Raw genomic sequence first — 15065 nt, 5'->3', positions numbered from 1 at the left:
TGTTGATTTAAGATATTTTTGAATGTTAATATTGTCTTATTAAAAAAAAAAAAAATCTTGTATACTCCTAAAATATATGATGGGGCACCCAATCCCCGTAACCTAATTAATGAATCAGGTACAACAACTGAGTAAAACTTTTAACAAGGATAACAAGAGCTTCTAACTGCTATTTAAACTATGAGGGTGATGTTGCTACACTGTTTTTAGCAAATCTAACTAAAGGATAACAAGTATAAAATGAGCTTGATCAAGAACCCCCTCCAAATACAGTGTGTAAGAATGGAAAACTGATCTTGACAGGGCGAAAGATAAGCCCTTAACTCAGTTTCTACAGCTACTTCGACTAAGTTACAGTGTGTCAGACCCTAAAAAATTGCAACTCCCCGACTGCCTCAACCTGCTGCTTCTTTCAACCTTCACCTTTTCTGAAAATGGAGATTTTCAAACCTTCATGTTATAATCTTTGGCTAGTTCACCAATACTCCACTCTTGGAGCAGGAACAGCCAGGAAACTGAGTTCCTAGTGTACAGAAGAAGCCAGCATTTACCTTCACCAACCCAACCATCAGAACCCCCGACCTCCTATGCTTGTGGTGCAAACATCGGAGTATGGTGATGGGAGAATTTCTCATTACAGATCCTCCCGCCATGTTGTCCAGGATTTTGGAAAACCAAGGGTGGAAAGTCTTCATCTTTCAAATGATAGTTCCTTTGGGCCATTGATCTGGCAAAATAATCAAATCCTCCTGTTATAAGATAGTAAAATACAACAGCATCATAAAATGATCTCTCAGAGGATATAATCACAACTCACAAGCTGGATAATGACCAAAACACATGAATGTGAATGAAAATTACCTTTGGAAGTGAGGGGATGATGGTTGATCTGGTGAAGACTGTTGAGTTGAGCTACGGTGAAATCTTTGATCCTCAAACGCTCTCCTAAACCGAGTTCCATCAATGGGTTGTGTTGCATCATTCGTGCCAACAACACTCATCGGGCCTAGAGAACCAAACTCAAGTTGCTCTCCGGGTGATACATAGCCAGAATTGTGATCATATGGATACAACATGACAACAGATGGTCCCAAGGATCCATTTGATGTTACCCCACCTGGGTTCATACCTGGCATCTGGTACATCCCATAAGCCACATTCACTGAGCTGCTCTGAGAGGAACTAGGCAGTGAAGGACCATTTTGAGCCTGATACGAAGATATATGGTCATGCCTGTAAGTAGACCAAGGCCTGTCGGCCCGACTCTCATTGGCGGGCAATCGATCAACCCTTGACTTCTCGGCTTGGCTACGATTGTGACTACGACTGGCAGCTCTTGCTTTTGCAGCATTCCAGTTACCTTCTCTGTCACTATGATCACTTCTATCATAATTGTAACTGTTCCTTCTCGCTCCAGAAGAATGTCGATCTCTCACAGAAGCCTTCTGCAGTGACAATAAATTATTGAGTGATGAATAGTATTTTGAAGAAATATAAAGACTAGAAAGAGTGAACATAATTGAGAAAATCGTACTTTAAAAGAAAATTTAAAAGGAAAGAAAAAAACAAAAAGAGAGAGTGATTCATGACCAATACAGACATATAACACATGTACATCTTCAATACAATCAAATCCTTTCAGTAACAACTTCATATTCCATTCAATTTCCACTACTATCAAGATCCGTTAGAAAAACAAAGCCTTATCAAGATGTTTAATAGGAATGTGGTTGCTACAGAAAATTTTAACTTTTAAAGAAAGCAATCAAGAAAGATGCTGCATTTCAGAAAAGCACATTACAGAAACAAGCAAAAGATAATTGATTGATCATCATTTTGCAATGAAAAATGGTACAAATCCAATATCTCAGAAAATCACATTACCACACAAAGCACAATTGACACTTTTAATCACAAATAATTGTGAGCAAAATTAAAAACACAGAAATTAGCACCAGATGCATGAAAAACTCGAAACCAAAAAAAAAAAAAAAAAAAAAAAAAAAAAGGAAAAAAAGTCAGAACAAAATTTCCCACAGCCCAAAAAAACCTCTCATTAATCCTGCTCAGCAACCCAAACCATCATCCACCCAATCCAACGCCCACCACAGTGCCTCAGGCCTCAGCACACAGATGATTACTGGAAAAATGTAGATACAGATCATAACAATCACATTTAACTATTTAAGAGACTGAACGAAATCCTATCCTTTGCCTTCTCAGTGGAAGGGATGCTATAGCATATAAAATAAAAAACCTGCATATAGAGATCATAACAACCAAGTTAATGACCAGGAGAATTTCTCTCATTTTCCTTCTCGCTCAAAAAAAGAGTATAGCATCACAGGAAAGCTAGTGGAAGTGTGTCGAAAAAGTTGGTGTAGAGAGAGAGTAACCAAGCAGGGATAGAGAATGAACATAAAATTGCAGTTTGAGTACTATGGGGAGGACTGGAGGAGAGAAAAGTAAAGCTGCTGATGATATTCAAAATAGGGAAAGCGATCTGGGGTTCTTCCAGTCTCAATTCTGTTACATTTTCTTAGATTCTAAGTCTCAACTAGACATTCTAATTAAGGCCATTCACATGCAGCAAATAAATCATCAAAAATGCTAACAAAGAAAAATATCCAACCATTTTACCTTTTTTTTGGACAAAATCATCCAACCTATCTTACTGTACAAAAATTAACAATCTTGTGCTATCTAAGAAATAAACTTAAAAGCAAGTCAAAGTATCAAGATATGTAGACAATCAACAGAAGATCAGCTGGCGAAATATGGACAACTGTAATTACTGAATGCACAAATAAAGTCTAAGAGAGGCCCTTACAGGATTTGGTAGATAGGTTCCTGTTCCACTGCGGTATCTCGGTAGTTCATCAGCATAGTGTTGGTAGACAGTAGGAGGTCTACTGGACACATACTGAACAGGAGGAACAGGAACAAAGCGTGGACCATAACTCATAAACTGGGACAAAAGGTTAGCATTTGCTGGAAGTGGTCTTCCAGGACCATCCCAAGGAAAGTGACCCTGTAAGTACATAGGAGGGGCAGCAACAGGAGAGGGACAAACAACTGGTGGAGGAAATCGAGGGCTCTGGCAAAACCGTCCAAATTGCAGATTTTGCCAATGGCTAGCAAAGTCACTGTTGAGAATATCAGGCTTTGGTTCTTCAGATGACTCTGTGGTAACTGTTCTTTTCATGGAATTATAGGTACTATAAACATCAAGAGCATCATGCCCCGCAGACATACCAATGCTTTGACCAGAATCAATATTATCAGAACCCACCTCTCCATGTGGAGAACTACTTGCTCGATCAGAAGCTCCAGTCTCAGGAGGAAAATGAAGCATTGTAAAGAAAGGCACAGGTGGTCCAGTGGGATAGAATGTGATTTGCCGTGAAGCAGGACCTAAAACCATAGGAGCAATAGGCATGACTGAATCAGACCCACTAGTCTGTGCTGCTTCATAGCCAGGCAAGTGATGCCTTGAGACATGCAAAGTAGATGAATGTTGAGAAACTATACTTCTTTCATCATTTTCTACCCCTCTTGTGGACACACTATTCCAATCTTTATTCTCATCATCTAAATCAGCAGTGGAACTATCATAGACATTTTTGTCTTTACTATGAATAATGGGAGGTACTGAAGATGAAACAGCTGTTTTCCTCCCCCGCTTTTCCCTGGCCACCTTCGACACTCTTGCAGATGATCCATCCCATGAACTCTCAGATGACGTCTTACTTCTCGCGGAACCAGCCTGAGAAGCAGAAGAAAACCTAGCACTAGAAACTCTATCATCTGAGTACACCTCATTTTCTCGATTATCCTGGCGCTGAAAATTTTCCACATAATTATCTCTCATTGACGTTCGAAGCTCCTTGGTAGCTTTTGTCTGAGCTTTAAAGGTACTCCCAGAACTAGCCATGCGAGATGAGGGACCAAAGCTGGAATTACCAGAAGTTGAAGGCTGCCTGTCATCTACATGGAGCGTCTCTAAACTTCGATCATCTTGACCACCACTCGTAGCCATATCTCGCTCATGCCAATTATGATCATTATCAGCACCCGGTTGTGCAATTTCCACAACACCAAAATTCTCATCACCTTGTTCAATCAAATCCTCAGACTTTGTAGGAAACCCAACTGCAGGAAAATATTGAGTCAATGGAGATGAAAAGCCCTGCTGAAAGTGTACGTTTGCTGCCCAGTGAGGATCAATCACAGGAATATTAGCAGGGACCATGCCAGCCATGCCTCTCTGACCGTATCCCATAGAAGCAAGCACTGATTGGGGTATTGGTAGAGGTAAATGAGAGGATGCCAAATTCAGTGGCATAGGTACCTGTCCACCAAAATTATGTAGAGAGGAAGATGCCATCATATTTACAAAATCTTGCTCCTCTTGATGCATTCCTAGAGCTCCTGTTACGGAAGTGTGATCCTCACTAACAATACCAGTTCCAGAATCACCAACATGGCTATTTAAAACACTCATGGAATCAGCAGTAACATCTACAGCATGATGAGAATTGTACCTACCAGATAAGATATCATCTGATGAGGATAAAGTGTTTTGAGTTGACAGTGTTTCAGACACTATGTTTTTCCTTCTGTTACTATCTATCTTTGAAGAAACAACCTGACTTCTCCCACTATCAGTAGGTTTACTACGTCTTCCTCTTGAAGAAGCATCATAATATGCATTAGTGAGCTCTGGACTTGACCGTGTTCTGGCAAAAAGATACTTCCCCTGTATTTCATTCAGCATGTGATCAGGTTTCAAGCTCTTTTTATTTCTATCAGCTCGCAAACTCTGAGCATTGCCTTTTCCAACCTGCTCCGGATTCCCAATGCTCTTTAGATCCTGTGTGCAAGAAGCTGCAGGAATTTCATTGTTTTTGGAAGTGCTTTCCAAAGGATAACTAGCACGTTGAGAGGTTAGAGGCCGATTACTCTGCGGCACCCCAATCTCAGTTTCTTGAATTGATACATTATCACTAGCAATCTTGCTACTTGAAGCAATATCTTGATTGTTTGATCGATCATCTGGATTTGCCAATGAGGGCCACAAATCACTACTAGGCACATCAGGACGTACACCACTACCATGTCTCTCCCATGTGTTCATAAAGAACTGGTTCAACTCAATAACAATGTTCTCATCAGAACAGTCTAGTAGCCTAGCTAGCTTCTTTGCCCCAAATGTAAACGCACTGCGAATTCTGTAAAAGTTTCCTGAAATATTAACATGTCAGGTTTTAAAAACATCCATTCAAGCTGATCAACAGGTGAACATGGAAAAATATATACTTCCTCTATTTTTTTACTTGCAACATTTTGACTTTAGCACTATTCACACATGCAACTATGACTGCCTTTGATGGTTTATAGTTTAAAATAAATATAGCCATGTAAGATCTTGTTAGATTTGTCTTGATTTACAAATTATTTTTTTAAACTTCACTTATTGATAAATGATGATACGATAAATAAGTAAATGAAGCAATGCATTGTCAAGCGTGAAATTAGAAATGTTGCAAGTGACAAAAAGAGAAAGTATATTTTATCATAGTAAACGAATCGATAGTAAAACTCAATCCCCATCTTTGTTAATCCAACGTGTCAACTCCTTATCTCATGATATATGGTAACAAGCATGTATGAGGAAAATCATCTCAAGGAAGGGTCACCTTTGAAAGTGATTTCCAGTTACAGTAAAACATATTTCCCTTACATTTACAAAATAACAGAATGAAAAATCAGATACTCGTCACTCTAAAATGATGAAAGAATACAGCTAACTAGAGAATATAATAACTACATAGTTTAAACCTTAGTAAATGTTAAAGTCATCAACTATCAATTGGTTTAGGAATAAAAATACCTTTACTAACACTTCTTCCGAGGTTATTGTTCACACGCAAAGGATCAATGACATTAAAATGCTTCGAGATAAAGGGTTGTCCCTGATTTTCTAGGCCTCCGGGGAAGACAGCATATACAGCACTACATGCATCAAGAAACAATTTACTAAGCAGCAACTCTCCACTATCTTTGCGAGGAGGCTCCGCTGTGACATTGATGATTATAAGAATATCAGAGATAGCAATCACAATCAAATATTGAGATAGGAATCAGCTACAAACAAGAAACCTACCAGTTACATCAGGAAGTGAACTAATGGGTACAGGACCCCATAAGCTGACACAAAAATTATCCCAATCAAAATTACTAAAGAATTCCAAAAAACGGTACAGAACCTGGAAAGGAAATAATATCAGTGGGCATTATAGAGAGCATAGGATCTAACACATCAAATGAAGCAAGATTTATATATAGCACCTCTAATGGTCCGGTGAAAGTATTATTGAAAACATGAAATATGTAAAGAACCAAGGTCTCCAAGGCATAAGTAGAAATAAGTCCATGATGAGCACCCAATATACGACTCTCGTAGTAGCACCAAGCTTTGATCAATATAATACTACGCTTGAACAGGTGGTTCTGATTAATCAAATGGTCAACCTGCAGTACAAATGTCATGTCATTCCAATCAGCACATAGTTCCTCAAAATAAAAAATGCAATCATAATAGGATAATATTCACCTCCTCAAGGAAACATAGGGTGCATAGCCCACCCAACTGATTAAATGATATGTCCACAACAATATTTTCCACAAGACACTTTATAATTTTGACCTGAAAAAGAGCACAAATAGAACATCAGCTCGAAATATAATCTAAATTGTACTACCAATGTATTGTTGTTGTCCTAATTCAGAGTATACCCCCTTTCAGTAACGCTGTACTTAAATGCATTGCTTCACTACATCTGTTTCAAGCCTTTAGATGAAATTAAAGGAAAACATTTTTTTTTTACTAGTTTAGTAATTTACCCAGACAGGTTAGGAAAAAATTTACACATCCTATATGAGTTCAGAAATTTCAAACGAGGAGAAGGCTGAAGGCCTGAGAGACAGTTTTTGAGGCCAACACATAGAGCTGTGGTGATTCTAAAAAAATAACGATGACAATACCAAAAGCTAGAGCAAATGTACACTGCTGTAACTAAGCAACAAAGAAAGGAAATAATAATTTTGAAGGTGAACAGATTCAAAGACAATTTAACAGTATATTCACATCAGCAACACCACCGAAGAGAGTAACAATCAAAAGCAAGCTACCTACACACACAGAATAATAGCAGAAGTTCCCTAGTTGCAACTACAAAATTAAGTTACATTTTGTAATTCATGCTTCTCAGATGATCAGTGCATCAATCTTTACATTTTTTAAAAAATTGAAATTACTTGCAGTAATGATTATAATGTATTTAATGAGAGAGGCAAGAAGTGAGAGATTTAATGAACCAAAAGGGCAAGCACTCCCTAATAGAAGTTGAGAAATCCTAGGAGATTACAAACTTCATATCATTCAAGGACGGGTACCACATAGCAAGGTGAGTAACCACATTATCCATTCTCTTAACATGGCTAAAATAAAAGGAAACAAAAGAAGATATACAAGAAAAATGAAAAAATAACTGTAAGTATGTAGTGGCAGCATAATACAAGTTCACAAAGTCAACATACACTTTGCTAGTCTAAGCATAGAATCATAGAAGAATTCAAAAAGGTTAAACAAAGAGAGGGTTGATAATATCCCGATAATGTTTAATGAATAATGGTATGATAAAGGCAAAGGAAAACACAGAATGTGACAAAAGCGGATGAAAGGAGTGAAGGACTCACTTCTGCCTGAATGTATTGAACCTCTTTCACACGAAATTCAGCATTTTCATTCTTCTCTTCACTTTGTAGTATATCACGCACTTGAGTAGCCCAATTATCCTTAAGAGTCTGATTTTTACTAAATGCTGTTAAATCAATGTCCCCATCCGGCAAATATGTCTTCAAAGGAACAGACCCAAAAGTGAAAACCTGTGAACGATAAATACTAAGAAATTAAAGTATCGCAAAGCAACGGCCAGATACAACTATGACCCTTCTGTGCTTAAAGGATCTGATGATCTCAGCAGAAAAATAACCTTGAAGGGGAAAGCATAATTAAACATTAACAAGTTGTATGAAGTGTGCAAATGACAGCTCATTGCCAAGATCAGCATGAATAATGAAACTGTCAAAAATAAGTTCCTGTATTAAATTAGGTAGTTTGGATAGGTTTTCTCTTATCAGCATAATTAATAAGACAATAAGTTATCACAAAATTGTAATTCGAACAAGTTCCAACAAGGTAAAGGCTGCCCAAGTACAACTCACTACTACAACAAGTTCTGACAAGTTCCTATAAATTCCAATATCTTCAGATAATGGATTTTCAGGTGAAAAGGATGAGTCTTAATTACCAATGAAAGTGCTTCAAGGGGTAAATATTGGAATAAGCAAATGTTGGAACTAGTTGTTTCATTCATATTACCACTATAAAAGGTTGCACATGGACTAAAGAACACAATAGAAAGCGAAACAGCAATTTGCACAGGGCTAATTCTTATAGCATTGATGAATTTTAACAATAGGCAGAGAAACATAATGTACTACCAATACTATTACTAGCACTAAATGAAAGGGCAATTTCAAGTCAACCAAGCAATCAATCTACCTTAAAAAAACATGCCTAGCAATTAAGCATTCTAAAGAGTGTAACTTCACCTGACAAGGGAAACATTTCATAATCAACCGCTGCACATAATCTGCAACGGCATTTCGTCTTTCTTCAGACGGCTCATTGGGCTGAATGCGAGCTATAAGCTCTTCGATTCTCTCCTCGGCTTTCAACCATCGTTCTGAATCAAGAACTCGAATAGCCGAGGCGGTTTCATTAGGCAACAGCCCATTCGGATGTAGCCCACTCGGCTGTGGCCATTCCTCATGGCCGCCCATGCAAGCAAAGGCTAATTTCCTTTAGCCCAAACTCTACTCCTAAGCAAAAACAAAACTCCACCCACCAGTAACAACAACCCAGATTAAGAATATAGCAAATTATGTATTCAATATTCAAATTAGAACAATAAATACACCCAAATTAATAAAAATATACTTCCAAATTTGCAGACTATTCCAAAATTGAACCCCAATAATAAGAGGCAGCAAAATTATATTAGTATTACAAACTACAACTTCACTATAAAACTACAAATTTGATGCTACAACAACAACCCCAATAAAAAAAACAAATTGTAACCCAAAAACCCCCAAAAAACAAACCTTACTTGACAAGATTAAGGGCAAATTGGGTCACCCAACTTTGGCAGAGAAAACCCTAGCTTAAAAAATGGAGGAACTTTTCCAAAGTGGGTGCAATAATATGACGCTTAGAATGTCGAAAAATGGGTAATTTAATGCTAAAAATGATAGAAAAAGGAAAACCCCAAGTGGGATTTAATGCTTGTTAATAAATTTCTACAAAAGTTTAATGTTACAACAACAAGCACCATCAAAAGCAGAGGCTATGGATCGCAAGAAAAGGAAATACCCCAACAAAATGGGAAAGAACAAAGAAGGGAGAATCAGATTTTTGGGTTTTTTTTTTTTTTGAATTAGGAAATTTGTAAACAAATAAATTAAGAAAAAAGGGGGAAGAAAGATAGAGAGAATCTGGTGGTGTTTGGGGAGGAGAGAGAAAGAGAGGAGGAGGAAGAGAAAGGAAGGAGAAGAAAGAAAGTGAAAAAATGGGGGTTTTTGGTTTTTTTGGAATTTGATTTGATTTGGTTTGTCAAATTGGGCTAACCAATTTCTTGTTCACAATTGGTGAATTGGATCATTTTTGCCCTAACATTCAAGCTACTTTTTTTTTGGGTGTTAGGAAGGAAAGAAAGGGCCTATGAAAAGTAGATGCATTGTATGTAAGCTATGTAGCCCAGCATTATAATTGTCTATGCATGAGCTTATTTCTTACTGCTTTTAAAAAAAATTAAAAAAAAAAATCGCTTCACAAAGTTTCATATGTGGTCGGGGTTACTCGATTAGGGATTCAGGGGTTACTTAGTTAAGGGTTACTTGATTAGGCAGGGGTTACCCAGTTAGTGTTTTGGTGTGTGTCAGCTAACCACACAAAAATGAGCTACATTCTCTTACACTTTTGGCCAAATTATAAAATCTTTGTTTGTTTTCGAATGAACGGAATATGAAATATTTTTTGATCATATTTTTCACTTCACTTTGAAAATCAATGGTAGATAAGTCAATTGATATTGTTATCAAGCAATCCGATAACACAGTTAAATCTTTTGAATATCAAATAAATCAACTTTAATTTGGCATTTGATTTATATATGATGATACAACATATATAAAAATATTTATATCTAACAAATATATAGCAAATTCAAAAATGGTCGATTTAGAATAATGATCCACGTGTTACGTGTAAACAAATGAAGTGAATACAACCTCACTTATCCCACTACAATAGAATAGTATTGACTAGTTTAAGCAAATTAAAGCAAAATCCTTGCTTTGTACATCCTAATCAACCACATACAAGTTTTGAATCTTCAAATTTAATACTCAAGAATTCAAGATTAGCATTTTTTCTTACCACATAAAATGAACAACAAAGAGTCCTACACTCCTACTGTAGTTAAAATATACAAGTACACAATGTTGCACATATCTAAAGTTTTTGAAATTGGTATATATACATGGAATGTACAAAATAGTCCTAGTTCCAACTTCATATACTACGTATATACATGTGTCTTCTCTCTTCATCTATTTATTTCATTCTGTTGTTTCTATTTATTTAGACAACATTTGAAGTTGGGATAACACGTGTCTTCTCTCTTCTCTATCTATTTATTTCATTCTGTTGTTTCTATTTATTTAGACAACATTTGAAGTTGGTTCTTTATCCCAATTCCATTCTGCGTAGGATTCATTTTTGATACCGATAACTTCACACGCTAGTCACCACCTCCTTCCTCACCGATGTGTTTTCCAAAACACCTTCATGTGTCCATGAATATTGAGAGGAAACCAATGGCCATACCATATGTTTCTCTTTCTTGATTTTTCGGAAGGCTATCTTCGTATACTGCTTCATAACCACATTGACTGCCTTTGTATAGTTGCTTGAGTCATGATCTCTGAGGATAGTTCCTTCCGAACCATAAGCTCTAGGATCACTTAGAGTTTCTAGAGGGTGTGGAGTATTTAGAAATTCCCTCAAAGCATGTCCTATCAAATTAGGTTGAGCATTATCAAATGCATAAAGAGCACACCCTTGTGGAAGTAGTGGATGAGAAGGCGATAATTTTTCAGTTGGTTGAAGAATAAATACTTGCCCTGTAGGAGAGTACAACATTTTCTGCACAAGCATGCAAATAAAACGAGGTTAGACCATTTTCATGTTTATTAAGTTTTTATAGGTAATTAAAACTAGCTAACACTGGTACAATGACAAAAGAATGACCTTGTGGTAGTAAAAGCGAATCTGGGAGTAGAAAAAAGGCAGTATACTCACATGCTTGTTGAGACATGGGTGTGATCTGAAAGATTTGTTTAAACGCTTGAGGACCTGTTCAACTTGTCTAGGATAATTGCACGAGAACGCTCTAGGAACAATATCCCTATGCATGATGACATTTTGAACCATGCTTTCATCAAGCTGTAACTGTTTCAGGATTTTTTCACCTCCACAAAACACAAATGGTGATCCAAAAGTAACCACTGGTAAAAGGGTCGATGGCTTGACAGCTCTTCTCGCCATAAGCATCATTTGGACTAATAGTGATAGACTGCCCCCTAGAGAATGACCTGTAAATTGAAATTTTGCATCTTCTCCATGGGTATCTATATGATTTTGGATTTCTGGCATCAATTGCTCGTATATTCCCTTAGCTGCTTCATAAATTCCTCGATGAACAGCTGCATCTGTTTCCTGTGTTTGTAGATAGTGCTTATTTAGGTTTTAGAAGCCCTTCAAATCTCCAATTAGTTCATTGAACTATTGATAATAATAGTTTCTTTTACCTCAAAATTGGCAGGCTCAAAAAAAAGGTTTGTTTGCCAAGATGCCAGCGATTCAGACCCCTGCAACAGTATGGTAATACAAACGCAGAAAGTTTATACAATGGGGGGTCAAAATATCTTGAATCTATGCCAAATAAGAGGAGTATAATTTACCTGTATTACAAAATAGCGCACATGGGTACTTGGATCATCGCAAATGAACCACTCACAAGGGGAGGAATGTAATGATTGAAGTTCTTTTGCAGCCGCTTGCTTTTCTTTCTCCTTCGCAGCCACTACTGTTGTCATTGTTGTTGCAGCCATTTGTGCAGCCATCTCTGAGTTACAACCTCTAGGTACAGGACATACCTCTCTATTTGCTGCGTAAAAGGCATCTCCACAGGTACTGGTATGAGACTCATTTTTGGCTCGATTTTGAACATGACAAGCTGCTGATGCAGCAATTTCATAGGCAACAGAAGGACTAACTACATAATCCCTTTGCTGTAGATTTTCCAAGTCATCTTCTTGCTGGTGAGCAGAGTCTTTGGCTAACATTGCGTTCAGTGCAATAGCCTTTGCTTTCTTTTCTAATGAAGATGTTATGAAATGTAGACCATGGTATTGTTGCAAGTCATGAGCCTACATGTTAAACATATTCTCTTAATTTCCCATCTTTGTGCTTTTGAAAGGTTAAAGAAACAATCACTTTTTCAGCTTCATAAATAAGTTTCAAGAAAACAATGTTCCAATAAATTGATTTAAGGGTTACTCGAGTTCAATTCACAACTAAAAGGAGATAATACTACATACAGAACAAGCATGCGATTTTCAGGTGGAAAGGACAAAGCCTTAATGAAATAAGGAAACCTTCATTTTTTCAGTGCATACCTTAAGTTCAGGGATTGAATAAGCTTTGTTACACAGGTAAGACAGCTTAGAGAACTTCTTTGCATCGGTCCAAGGCACATGAACGAGCAACTTTGAGAATGATTCTAAGTCGAATTTTATTTCATCTTCCGTCTCTCCATAGTCCACTAGACAACCAACCTCTCCATTACAATCTTCTTCAATCTCTTCGTACCTACAATCCACTTCCTTCTCTTTTCTACCCTTCCACCGCGATCTCAGCTCTAGGAGCCTCTGCACCCAATTCACTCTTTTCACCCTATCTTCCCTCTCAACTTCCTCTTCCATTTCACCATCACTCAGTAAGCTGTCATCAACTGTCGTCGTGACATTCTCATTCCCAGTCTCAGTATCAAACAGCAGAGCATTTATATGAGTTGAAGAGGTGGAAGTTGGACATGGGTTAGAGAAAATCCCAAAGGATCGGATTGATTTCAGCTTACTTATTCGGGTTGAGGAGGATAAGAGGTTGTTGTCTGAGCATGATCTTCTAATAGTAGCTTGTTTATACAACTCCTCCCCTGAGGATGATCGTCGTAGACTACCATTCTCCCCAAGAATTCCTATCCTAGCCGCGGCAATGTGTGATGTGGATATATTCATTGAAGAGCATGCCATGGTTGCCTTGTATGAAACCTACCTGAAAACATAATGCAAAACATATTTATATTACAATCATTAGTCAACATCAAGTTTTCTGTTACATGTTTCTTTTAATAATAGACTTTGTCAAATGTTAGAGAAGAATAGACTAACTGAAAAAGATTTTGGTGAAAACTTCTGGTTTAATAAAAAGATTTGGTAGTTAATACTCTTTAACAATCTAAAGTTGTTAAATTTGTTTAGGTTTGCTTTACCTTAAACAGCTGCCAATAAGTTGAAGTTAGCGGAGAAATCCAATAATGGGGTTATCTCTTTTCACACCATATATGCTATGCTCACCTAGTGACCTTGGATGCAATATAAGACTCCAATCCCTTTGTTTCAATTTCAAAATAATAGGCCGCATTTCTAGTTTGATCAATTCTTATTTAACGGTACGGTACATCAATCAGTTCAAGTCGAGGTGTGATTATACACCTAGAATGAACTAATCTAGCTTAATAGAATGGGTGAAAACTTGTTATAACTTATTAAAACTTATCGTAGTTGTAAACTAAACTTAATATCCCCTATTCACCCTAATCAGAACTTATCTTTAACTTAGTTTTCTAGAGTCTAACAATGATAATTACGTTTCAATATAATGATTACATGTAAGAACTGAGAACGAATGAACGATGATCAAACGGAGTTTGTAAATAATGTCAAAAATTTAACCATTATATGATTTATATCAAAACGGACCAAAAACAGTTGCTCGTATAATTTACCAATGCTAAAATTTCAAGTTTTGTTTGTTTCAAAACTTTTAAATTTGAACTGTCCACTTCATACTGGGTACTGTATAGTGTGTACTGTCACCAAAAACATTAAAATCGAAGAATCTTCGACAAATTAAAATTACTCGTACTCGAAAAAAAAGTTGGAATCTATAAAATTAAAAATAAAAGAAAAGAAAAGGCTGTAACCTTGTAGACTCCGCCTGTTTTTCTTTCGACATGATTGCAACTATCTCCGAATATTCGCTAATTATTTATTAATTAATCTAAATCAAATTCTACTTTAATCACATTATTATTATTATTATAATAGTTCAACCATAACACGAAAAGAAAATAGGGAACAAATTGATCTGTTGAAAGCCTAACTTGATGGAAATAAATTCCTAATTGTTAAGCTAAACTACATTCTCGAATTTTTTTCTAATAATTTCATAAACTATGATTTAATGTAACATGAAATCATTCTCAATAACTCATAGCTAAAATTAAACACTCAAATCGAGTACAGGAAGAACAAATAGAGACGAAGAGAGTATTAAACACGAAAATGAAAATAAAAATGTACCTGGACTTGTATTTCAGTCTCTTTGATTCAAATGTAAATCATGGTATTAAGGATGGACGATGACATGCATGATAAAACAGCTTGAATGTGAAGTGTGTTGTAGGCCGGGTCGGGTCGGGCCTGGGTTTACCAAAGTTGTTTTTTAAAAAAAAAAAAATTGTGGTAAAAAATTAGAGAAGTTTGAGAGTGACATTCATTGTAAATGGAAATTGAGATCCGATGATTGT

At 36.7% G+C, this 15065-nt stretch overlaps 2 protein-coding genes across 3 annotated transcripts; both read right to left on the bottom strand.

Moving 5' to 3' along the window:
* Positions 1–128: 128 nt before the first annotated feature.
* LOC145614436 (uncharacterized) lies at positions 129–9720 on the bottom strand. Of its 2 annotated transcripts, none has more exons than XM_081669494.1 (9): positions 8680–9720; positions 7762–7950; positions 6617–6709; positions 6352–6534; positions 6167–6269; positions 5894–6079; positions 2831–5244; positions 862–1445; positions 129–727 (listed from the first exon to the last, which is right to left on the bottom strand). In XM_081669494.1, the coding sequence occupies exons 1-9, from the start codon at positions 8908–8910 to the stop codon at positions 586–588; spliced, it is 4125 nt and encodes a 1374-aa protein (XP_081525620.1). In that variant the 5' UTR covers positions 8911–9720; the 3' UTR covers positions 129–585. The 2 variants fall into 2 exon arrangements, with proteins under 2 accessions (XP_081525620.1, XP_081525621.1); XM_081669495.1 differs by having other exon boundaries at positions 585–749.
* Positions 9721–10924: 1204 nt separating this feature from the next.
* Positions 10925–13518, bottom strand: LOC145615649 (phospholipase A1 PLIP1, chloroplastic-like). The gene is made up of 5 exons (XM_081670715.1): positions 12871–13518; positions 12154–12621; positions 12001–12060; positions 11492–11908; positions 10925–11335 (listed from the first exon to the last, which is right to left on the bottom strand). The coding sequence occupies exons 1-5, from the start codon at positions 13504–13506 to the stop codon at positions 10925–10927; spliced, it is 1992 nt and encodes a 663-aa protein (XP_081526841.1). The 5' UTR covers positions 13507–13518.
* Positions 13519–15065: the final 1547 nt, after the last annotated feature.

Source organism: Chenopodium album, chromosome 25, assembly GCF_948465745.1.
Source record: "Chenopodium album chromosome 25, dcCheAlbu1.1, whole genome shotgun sequence".
In the NCBI taxonomy this organism is placed as follows: domain Eukaryota; kingdom Viridiplantae; phylum Streptophyta; class Magnoliopsida; order Caryophyllales; family Amaranthaceae; genus Chenopodium; species Chenopodium album.
This window is presented reverse-complemented; position numbering and strand designations above follow the sequence as displayed.

Excerpts from the sequence above, each read along its gene's own strand:
- LOC145614436 (XM_081669494.1), bottom strand. The coding sequence starts at position 8,910 with ATGGGCGGCCATGAGGAATGGCCACAGCCGAGTGGGCTACATCCGAAT. Across the intron at positions 6,710-7,761 it reads TTCAATACATTCAGGCAGAA|GTCAAAATTATAAAGTGTCT; the intron begins GTGAGTCCTTCA and ends GCTCTTTTTCAG. Across the intron at positions 728-861 it reads TCATCCCCTCACTTCCAAAG|ATCAATGGCCCAAAGGAACT; the intron begins GTAATTTTCATT and ends TTATTTTGCCAG.
- LOC145615649 (XM_081670715.1), bottom strand. The coding sequence starts at position 13,506 with ATGGCATGCTCTTCAATGAATATATCCACATCACACATTGCCGCGGCT. Across the intron at positions 12,061-12,153 it reads TGCGCTATTTTGTAATACAG|GGGTCTGAATCGCTGGCATC; the intron begins GTAAATTATACT and ends ATACTGTTGCAG. Across the intron at positions 11,909-12,000 it reads TTGAGCCTGCCAATTTTGAG|GAAACAGATGCAGCTGTTCA; the intron begins GTAAAAGAAACT and ends CTACAAACACAG.